This window comes from Palaemon carinicauda, chromosome 24, assembly GCF_036898095.1.
Source record: "Palaemon carinicauda isolate YSFRI2023 chromosome 24, ASM3689809v2, whole genome shotgun sequence".
In the NCBI taxonomy this organism is placed as follows: domain Eukaryota; kingdom Metazoa; phylum Arthropoda; class Malacostraca; order Decapoda; family Palaemonidae; genus Palaemon; species Palaemon carinicauda.
Genome location: NC_090748.1, coordinates 37,561,539 through 37,571,538, shown reverse-complemented (window position 1 = coordinate 37,571,538; position 10,000 = coordinate 37,561,539). Strand labels below are relative to the sequence as shown.

The 10,000-nt window shown below is 42.7% G+C and overlaps 1 protein-coding gene across 1 annotated transcript in view; it reads left to right on the top strand.

Annotated features, from left to right (window-relative positions):
• The first annotated feature begins 4,448 nt into the window (after window positions 1-4,448).
• The window catches only part of LOC137618330 (uncharacterized), a 52,707-nt gene continuing 47,155 nt past the window's right edge, over window positions 4,449-10,000 (top strand). Inside the window, exon 1 of the mRNA XM_068348498.1 lies at window positions 4,449-4,641. Within this exon, the coding sequence (XP_068204599.1) occupies window positions 4,449-4,641 (193 nt within the window). The remainder of the gene's footprint in view (window positions 4,642-10,000) is intronic.

The following is a 10,000-nucleotide window of genomic DNA, read 5'->3' as shown; positions in this document are numbered from 1 at the left end:
ATTTGTTGCGATGATGCCTTCACCAGCCTCATCTGCTTCTGGAAAGTTAAGTAATATCTTTGAATTGTGTAAATGTAAGCTCTTGCCAGTTTTACTCTTCGTTTGAGATCGTAATTAACGTAACCAGAGCTGCTGCCAGCCGGATGGCATTATGAACGCAGTCGTTCTTTGTTGTACTTATAGTTAGCCAGAACGACTTTCCCGGCATTTTTGCTTTAATAACTTTAGCTATTTAGATATTTAGCTAGGGATTTTTATATTATGTCATTGTTGTCGTGGATTTGGCTATTATGATCGAGCCTCACGAGTGCTAGGCTTCCTAGCCTAGGCACCTACACACTTTATGCATGATGTAACCTTCCAGGTAAAGTTTTATCAAAGCTCAGGCAATATTTTATACAATTATGATATTACTGCATAAGATTTTCCTCTTCCAAGATAGTATACAAAGAGTTTCGGTGAACGTTTCTCAATGCTCCTAGACTACTAGCCTAGGGGCGTTAGTATACTTTCATACATGTCCCCAATTGCTCTTGTATTGTCTTTTACGGGGGACTGTCGCCTCCTATACCTTTAAGTCGATATTAATCTCTTTGCAAGATTTAAGAGCAATTCCCCTTCCCTCTGATTAGCCTAGGCTATCCTCGGTTAGCTTTGCTTTGAACTGAGTTCTGGCAAAGTTTACTGGGTGTTTCGTTTCTTTCTCTTAACCACTGTGTGGGTTTTGAGTCTAGAACGGGACTTCAGAGTAAAAGTCTGTGTTAGACATCTTACTGTCTTGGTGAAATTATTTCCCAAGTCAGGTTAAGTTGTCTTTACAGGAGGCTAGACCTCCCTAGACCATACATGGAGGTTTTTGTATAACAATTCCCCCTTTCTTGGTCTAGCAGACAGTCCTGTGCTAGTAGATCTTAGACCGAAGGAATGATTTCTTCCTTGCCTAAGATCTCTGGTACGAGATTCTGTTCTCTTGCGAGATTGTGTCCTGTGTGCCGCTTTCTCACTTGACTAACCCAACCTGGGAAATGATTTCCCCTACTTGAGGTTACTTTATGAGATCAGAATCCTTACTTTACTTATAGGACATTTACCCCTTCCCCGCTGTCTCTTTCGTGTTGGATGTGCCATCACCCTCCCTGGCCGTCATTCTATATTTGACCCTACGTATAATCTATAGAATTGGCCTGAGGTTCCCTGTCTGCTGCCGGCCAAGCCGGCTGTCGGCAGGTACCCTCATAGTCTTTAGAGTGTTCTTCAGTCCTCCCTTGGACTGCCTTCCATATCCCATATGGATGGGATATGGTTGATTGGAAGCCCGAATATAATTCCCCCTTCAACGTGAACCCTCATTCTGGATGTAGGCCGGCAAGGCGGAGCCTTTGCCTTCCTCCATACTCTCTCTTTTTCTCTGACTTTCCTTATACTGGGCCGACTGTCGGCAGCTAGTAGCTGCTGGCGGCCATGTTGGTTGTCTGTTGGCTGACAGTTGCCCTGCCGCCACTTGCCGTGGACGTCAACGATCGACGACCCAACGACAGTGGACATACTATGACCGGCTGCCGTCGGCCACCCAATGTCTAGACATTTGCCGCCGGTTGCCGCCGGGTCCTACTTAATAGAAGGATCCTTTGGCTGCTGGCCGACAGAGCCGCTGCTGGCGACCTGCCGTTCATTACTCTGAAGACGGTAACTGCCTTCAATAGCCCAGTACAGGCCGGCATATCCCGGCAGGCCCGGCAGGAATGGCGGCATGCCGCCGCCAGTCATTGCTGTAGACCAAAATTTTTTTCCAACCTACAAGGTACTTCATGGCCAGCCTATTGTGAGACCATCACATATAAGAGAGAGATTCTCTCTAACTTTTAATGGTTATCAACCATTATTTTAATCCCCAATATTGAACATTGGAAGACTGTGTTAAGAAGACACTTTATAGCAAAGGATATCATCTTCCCCGAAAAAAATTTACTAAGAATTTAGTGTTCAATATTGGAGGAGGTCATAGCAATGGGCTGGACAGGAAACACATCTAGGTGTCTTTTCTATTGTCTAGCTTACTCTATCCAAGCTAATATTATTAAAAATATGTATGCTGAAATATGAGAATTTCACCAAATACTTATATGCTTTCTTTCCTTACAGGAGGAGCATCCTGAGTGCGGGAACAACTTTTGTAGGGTCCGTAGTAAGAACTTCTACGGCCATGACGCATGCAGAGCCCATGCTCGCTGCGCAGTGACCAAGGGGGCTCTCGAGTACTGGGACCCACAGGTATGTACTGTTTGTGGCAAACGGGTGAAATAGGCTTTTGATGACCAAAAGTGTACTGAGTCAAGGGATGCAACAAGGGACACGCTGCGAAAATGGGTCAGGGGTTTTCAGAAGAACACCACAGGCCCATACCTTCTTAATAAAAGGATGAGGGATTGTCTTTTCCCTAGGGAATCTTCGGATGCAATCATTCTCCAGGCTCGACCTGAGATTCCCCTAGTTCAGATTTCGGTAGAACCTGACGTATCGGACGCCTTGTAGGGCATCCAATTGGAGGACAACATGTCTGTTGTCTCGGAGGAGACTGAGAACAATCTCCTAGTGGAGGAACTTGATCAAGAGGAAGACATACCTCCTAAGGCGGAAGTCGAGAAAACCAAAACGATTTCGGTGCACCCCAGTTAGATTCCATCACGAGTACGTTGCACTCATTGCTGTCTATGGTGCAAGACATTCAGAAGAAATCATCCGAGAAAGAAGCTTCTCTTCGGACGGAAATGCATCAGCTGCTTGCAACACATTTAGCCCCGAAGAAGCTAAACGTCAATGATATCCCAGCTTTCTCTGACGTTAACCCCTGAAGATACGCAGAGCATATGCCAATGTCGGGGGGGAGGATCTTCCTCTCGGAGAAACTGGGCACTGTCCCAGTAGAGGAAATTGAGTTTTGGCCCAGAAAAGGGGCCTATCCGGATTGCTATGTCCGTCTGAGGACGGAACCTGCATCCAATGAGGAGACAGAGCTGAAGGAGACGATTGTCCTCGAACTCTCTAAGGCCCAGGCCTTATATACAACCACCTTGAAAGAGAGGGCCGGCACCTTGGAGCTACTCCAAGGTGCCGGCTCTCAGCAAAAAACACCCGTCCCTTATTGCTGACCCCAAACGTGCCTTCCCCTTTATGGACAAAGGTTTTAAGGCAGCCTTAAAGGCAGTCAAGGCAGGGAATCCTTGCCCTACACTGGAGGAGTGTAGACCCTTTTCTTTTGCTTTTCCATCAGACGATAAAGACTGGAAGGATGTCCACAACACCTTCACAATTGGGATGCTGGAGGCAGATATTGCTGGACGACAGTTCAGCGAAGACCTCCCGAAGCTGTCAAACTCACTCCTGCACAGGGAACAGGAGACTAGAGAAGGTCTTGCTGCTTCCATGTCTCTGCAGACTGGCCTAGAGACTATGGCAAGCATCCCGGACAGCCCAGTCATGTGCATGGTTTTCGCCAAATCTCATTTGGCGACAGTCACCAAGGACCTGTACAATTTTATCGAAGCCTGAAGGGCTTGTAGAGAGTTCGTGTTCACCTCGGCTGCAGTGAGGCACGAACCAAGGAAGCTGATAGCCTCCAATATCTGGGGAAATGACCTCTTCCCAAGTGAAGTGGTCAAAGACCTCACGGACAAAGCCGCTACGGAAAACAGGAATCTCCTCTCCAAGTGGGGCTTGTCTTTTAAAAGGAAATCTTCCGCCGATGAGGGTCCCCAGCTGAAGAATAAATCAAAACGACCAAGAGTGCCCTCTCGGCCAAGACAACAGCAACAGCTTCCCATGGCAACGGTGCCCCAGACGGTGGCACAACCAACCACCACCTTCCAACTGGTGCTCCAAACGCTGGCGACCCAATCGCCTGTGTTCACCCCAGTATTCGAAGGCTATCGATAACCTTTAGGCCGAAGTCTCGAGGTTCGTTTCGAGGATCCTCTAGACGCCCCTTCAGAGGTAGGGGCAACAAAGGTGGACGTGGCCAAGGAGGTAAGTCCTCCAACCAGCACTCCAAGTGAGATGCTACCGGTAGAAGGGAGACTTCTCCTCTTCCGGGATCGTTGGACCTTCGATCCCTGGGCCCACACCCTAATCAAGAATGGACTACGGTGGAGTTGGAGCTCAACTCCACCAAACTTCCCTCAATTCTTCCAACACTCAACCCCCATACTGGAAGAATATGTTCAGGAAATCCTGAACAAATGAGTTATATGGAAGGCAAAGTCCATCAGATTCCAAGGAAGGCTGTTTTGTGTTCTGAAGAAGGACTCGGAAAAGCTCAGAGTCATTCTGGACTTATCACCACTCAACAAGTTCATAGTGAACCACAAGTTCAGAATGCTGACGCTTCAACACATAAGGACCCTTTTGCCCAAACGGGCATACACAGTCTCCATAGACATGACGGATGCGTAATGGCACGTTCCAATCAACCGTTAAGTTTCCCCCTACCTGGGGTTCAAACTGCAGAAAAGAAAGTACGTTTTCAGAGCGATGCCCTTCGGTCTAAACATATCTCCAAGGGTATTCACCAAGCATGCGAATGTAGTCATTCATCAACTACGCCTAAAACAAATCCAAGTAGTAGCCTACCTGGACGATTGGCTGGTGTGGGCAGCATCTGAGGAAGAGTGCATGCAAGCCTCCAAGGAAGTGATCCAGTTCTTGGAACACTTAGGATTCAAGATCAACTTGGAAAAGTCTCGGCTATCTCCAGCTCAAAAGTTCCTGTGGCTGGGCGTCCACTGGGACTTACAGTCACACTGCTTTTCCATTCCATCAAAGAAGAGGAAAGAGATAGCAGGATCTGTCAAAAGACTCCTTCAATCCGACAGGATATCAAGAAGACAACAGGAGAGAGTGTTGGGGTCCCTCCAGTTTGCCTCAGTGACAGATCCAGTATTGAGAGCACAATTAAAAAATGCATCAGGAGTTTGGAGAAAATACGCATCAAACGCTCGAAGAGATCTACAAAGACCGATAACAAATCGTCTGCGATCACTACTCAAGCCATGGTCGGAAGCTAAGAACCTAAAGAGCAAGGTGCCTTTGAAACCACCTCCACCGGCAATCACCGTTCACACGGATGCCTCAAAAGAAGGGTGAGGAGGTCACTCGCATCATCGGAAAGTCCAAGGAACCGGGTCTACCCTCTTCAAGACCTTCCACATCAATTTTCTGGAAGCCATGGCAGTTTTTCTCTCTCTGAAGAAACTGGAACTTCGCTGCTCAATCCACATCCGTCTAGTTCTAGAGAGCGAAGTCGTAATGAGATGCCTAAACCAACAAGGCTCGAAATCGCCTCACATAAATCAAGTGATACTGGCCATCCTCCGTCTTGCGAAGAAGAAGAGATGGCACTTGTTAGCAGTCCACCTTCAAGGGGTCCGCAATGTGACAGCGGACGCTCTATCTAGGGTCAACCCGATAGAGTCAGAATGGTCCCTAGATGCAAGATCATTCTCTTTCATATTACGCAAAGTCCCAGGACTGCAGATAGACCTCTTCGCAACGAGCGACAATAAGAAGCTACCCAAGTATGTAGCCCCGTACGAGGATCCTCTAGTGGAAGCGATAGATGCAATGTCCATAGATTGAAACAGATGGTACAAGATCTACCTGCTCCCTCCAACCAACCTTCTGCTGAAAGTCCTCGACAAACTGAGGTCCTTTCAGGGGACAGCAGCAATAGTGGCCCACAAGTGGCCCAACAGTGTTTGGTTCCCTCTGATAACGGAACTACGCCTGAAGCTGATTCCGTTGCCGGACCCAGTTTTGACTCAGCAAGTGCAGAAATTGACTGTCTCAGATTCATCAGCAAAAACCCAGAACCTTCATCTCATGATTTTTCTCGCCCTAGAGGCCAAGATACGGTTCGGGATTTCTAGAGACAGCATTAACTTCTTAGAATTATATGAGTCAAAGTTCTTCACTTAGCATCAACCCTGAACAATGATTGCTCGCTGAAAGACTGGACTCAAAAGGTGATATTCTTATTTGCACTAGCCTCAGGAGTTAGCGAGGGATGATGGCCACTTTCAGTCACAGACTGTGGAGAACTGAACCTCTTTCTGGACCCGACGTTTCTCGCCAAGAACGAGCTGCCCACTAAGAGGTGGGGTCCTTGGAGAATCTGCCCACTGAAGGAAGAAGCATCCCTCTGCCCAGTGGAATGCTTAAAGGTCTATCTTCGTAGAACTTCAGATTTTAAGGGAGGTCAGCTTTTCAGGGGAGAGACTTCTGGATCAACGTTATCCTTGAAACAGATAAGGGCGAAATTCACCTATTTCATAAGCAGAGCGGATACAGACAGTAAACCCGCAGGACATGATCCGAGAAAAGTTGCCTCGTCTCTGAATTTCTTTCAGACGATGTCGTTTGAAAGCCTTTGCGCTTATACTGGATGGAAGTCATCCAGAGTTTTCTTCAAACACTACGCGAAGCAACTACAGGAAATAAAATTTCATGTGGTGGTGGCAGGCAGTGTGATAAAACCTGCCGCTTGATTACTGCAAAGAACAATTCGCTATTTGGGACTTTTAGTGAAGGTTGTACATGATAGACTCTTAAGGCATATCATGTTGAGTATTGTGTCTAATTACGACACTATAGACTATTCTATCTATACAGGTGACATTAAGCATAATATACTGATACAAGTGCCAGGCATACTTACATGCACAGTGTTCCTAGTAACAACAGAATACATAGTGAAATTTTATATTTCCCTTTGAGTGGCAAAAGTTTCCCTTTCAGGTGAAAGTTATTTGATTTCTGTTATTACTGTTTATGCTTTTATTCAGAATTGTTCTGCGTAAAATGTAATAGAATACAACCATGTTTTCTATTTTGTAATAAACAATAGAAGGAATCTTTGCGTCTCTTTCGCCTCAAATATTCTAGATTAAGAATAAAGTCAGAGCATCCTTGATTCTTTTAATATTTAGGAAAATATTGGGGACTAAGGTTACGACTATTCCAAGCAAACAGATAAGAACTGATCGTACTAAACTGTTTATCTTAGTGAACTAAGGTTTTCTACACGTATATAAACCTGTCTGTCTCTTCACATCCAGACTCGGGAGGTATCAGTAACCTATACAGATCTATACCATCTAGTACAATCTATGCTTTTTGTATATGATGCGACTAATATACAAACTGTTTGCTAGATTGTTCCTTGAACTCACAATCCTCAGGTTTTTTCCTAGAGTCTATCCAGACTCTTCCCTGTAGGGGGCAGGAAGAACTGACATAGTTTATAATCAGTTGATTGATGTATAACGGTAACATCAAGTGTCTCTAGGTCCAGAAGACCAAATAGGAAATATTTATCACGAGATAAATGGCACTATTGAAAATCCAGTGATACATTAATGCTCTGGTAAACTTCCATCAGGAAGACATAGCCTGAGCCCAAAAAATTGATTTTGGAGCGAAGCGAAAAATCTATTTCTGGGTGAGGTAGCCATGTTGTCCTGATGGACCCACACTCTCTTTGACAAAAGGATAATGAATCCCTCCCTATGGTACTGTATCTGCAACACCTACAAAGCTACAAAGAATGGCTTGGTGGCGCCGCGCGGTGGCGATTTGGTGAACTTTTTACAGTATAGTAGGAGTGTCGCCTTTTTAACGACTCTCCTATATTCTTGCCACTTCCCCCTCGAAGCAAAAACGCTATTAAGAGTGTAGATAGCTAAGAATACGTCCTCTGATATTACGCGTTATCCCTTGTTAAGGGATAGTCGCTCAAGGAGTTAGAATTCTGGATACCTTTGGTAAATTCTCTGGGATATATCACTGTAGTCAAATATACCTAGGAAGCTACTAATGAAGGAACTTCCATCAGGACAACATGGCTACCTCTCCCAAAAATTGATTTTTCGCTTCGCTTCAAAATCCGTTATATAGATAGATAGATAGATAGATAGATAAAAGTACAAATAAGCAAGAATGTGTATTGTGCCATACAGTCTATGCATTGTTCTGTAACTCTTTTTTTTTTCTTTCCCACTATTATATCTATATTAAGGGGTCGGATGACTGATGCGCCTTTTCCTATGCCTTCTATCAAAGGTATCTACTTCCATCAAACCTCATCTCTCCAGGTAATTCTCTCCCTTCCTCCCAATCCCCTCCCCATGACAGTTTCCTCCCATACCCTCCTTACTCCTTCCCCACCATCCATTCTCAACACATACCGTCAACATATCAGTCGAGACACTCATCACCTCTGTAATCTTTACATCGCCTGCAAATCTTTTTTTCATTTCATCAATTCCTAATTTTTCTAGCAGTGCAATTTAATATGTGGATATGATGTCTACATTAACAACCACATTGTTTACCTGGAAAGAGATGAAGAATTGTTAGTAATTATTCCTCAGCTGAGCCCATCTCTGGTCGTCAATTTTTCGGTGGGATTTAATGATACGTTGGTATTTTTAAAATACAAGTTTAATTTCTCTTGTGACTACATTACTCTGTGACAGCCAACTCCCAAGTGTGTGTGGAGCGTCATAAACAATCTGACAAAACCAAAACATTGCTAAACAACAAAAGAGCATCGCTCTCAAAAGACTTAAATCCCACTCCAGTACAAAACTATAAAGAATCACATCCTATCTTTGACGTAATTAATAAATGCTTGAATCCTAATATCAAAATAAATCATTTCACTTATATACAAAGCATAACATGTTTTATTCGTGCAATATGATGCAATGTTGCGCAATACATGTAACACTTGAAATAATACAGTGCATTATTACAATAATACATAACACTATTCCCATTACCCATCTCGTTTTCATGTACAAACTCAGAATAACTATTGTTAGTATGAAAATCTGTAGGTACCCCTATTTAGCTTTTTTCGACAGCAGCTTTTGCTATTGATATATTGCTTTAATCTAGGTTTCATTAAGGTACATGTTTACCTGTTAGCGTAAATTAGCTGAGAACATTATCTTTTTTTTTCTTTTTTTTTTGCAATAAGATCAGAAGAAAAAGATAAACAAATTAACTGCAATCCTTATAAATAAAAATGATATAAAGTTATACAGCATAGTTCCCTATACCCTATTCCTTTTTGATTGAGGGACTCCGGGTATTTCTATTCCCTATTCAACTTAACGGTTAATATTACCACAACTTCCTCCCGTGCAATTTGGTGAGGTTTCTATACGAACAGGGTCATTCTCATTACAGCAGTCTGTATTCCTACTGACCAGATTCATAGTTGCTTGATAACGGCCTCGTAAGATTCTCATCATTCTATGAATGTTTTACTTTCAATGTAAACGGTTTAATATTAATATGATTAAATATAAAGTCTTCTCTTACCTTCATGTTCTTTATGAATTATCCATTACGAATTATTGTAATTAAGTCCAATTTATGTCAATCTTAATATATATATAATATTAATATAATTGTATATAAAATCTTCTCTTACCTCCACGTTCTTTAATAATTCTGTTAAACTTCATCTTATCATTTATTTATTTATTTATTAATTTTTTTTTTTTTTTTTTTTTTTTTTTTTTTTTTTTTTTTTTTTTTTTAGGTAGGAACAGGACATAATGCACTGTCTAATGAAATTGGAAGGGCATGTCTAAAATTCCATATTATCCAGGCTAAAGGAACTCTTCCTGCAGAATGACGCCAAGAGAAACTTGAAATCACATTGCATCTATTAAATATATATAAATACATTTTCATTATTTAATTTTGATTAGAGAACGATGACTCATGAGTGCAAAGGTATTATCGTGAAAAGAAATTATATTTCCAACTTCTTTGCATCCTAAAACAGATAAGTAAACCATATGAATCTTTTAATTGAATAAACGAATCAACTATTCTGAGCAAAATTTTCTTGGATAGAAGAGAGGAATACTGGTTGTAGACTTTTAATCAAAATTTGAAGCAAAAGTTAAGAATAGATTGGGTTATAAAATGA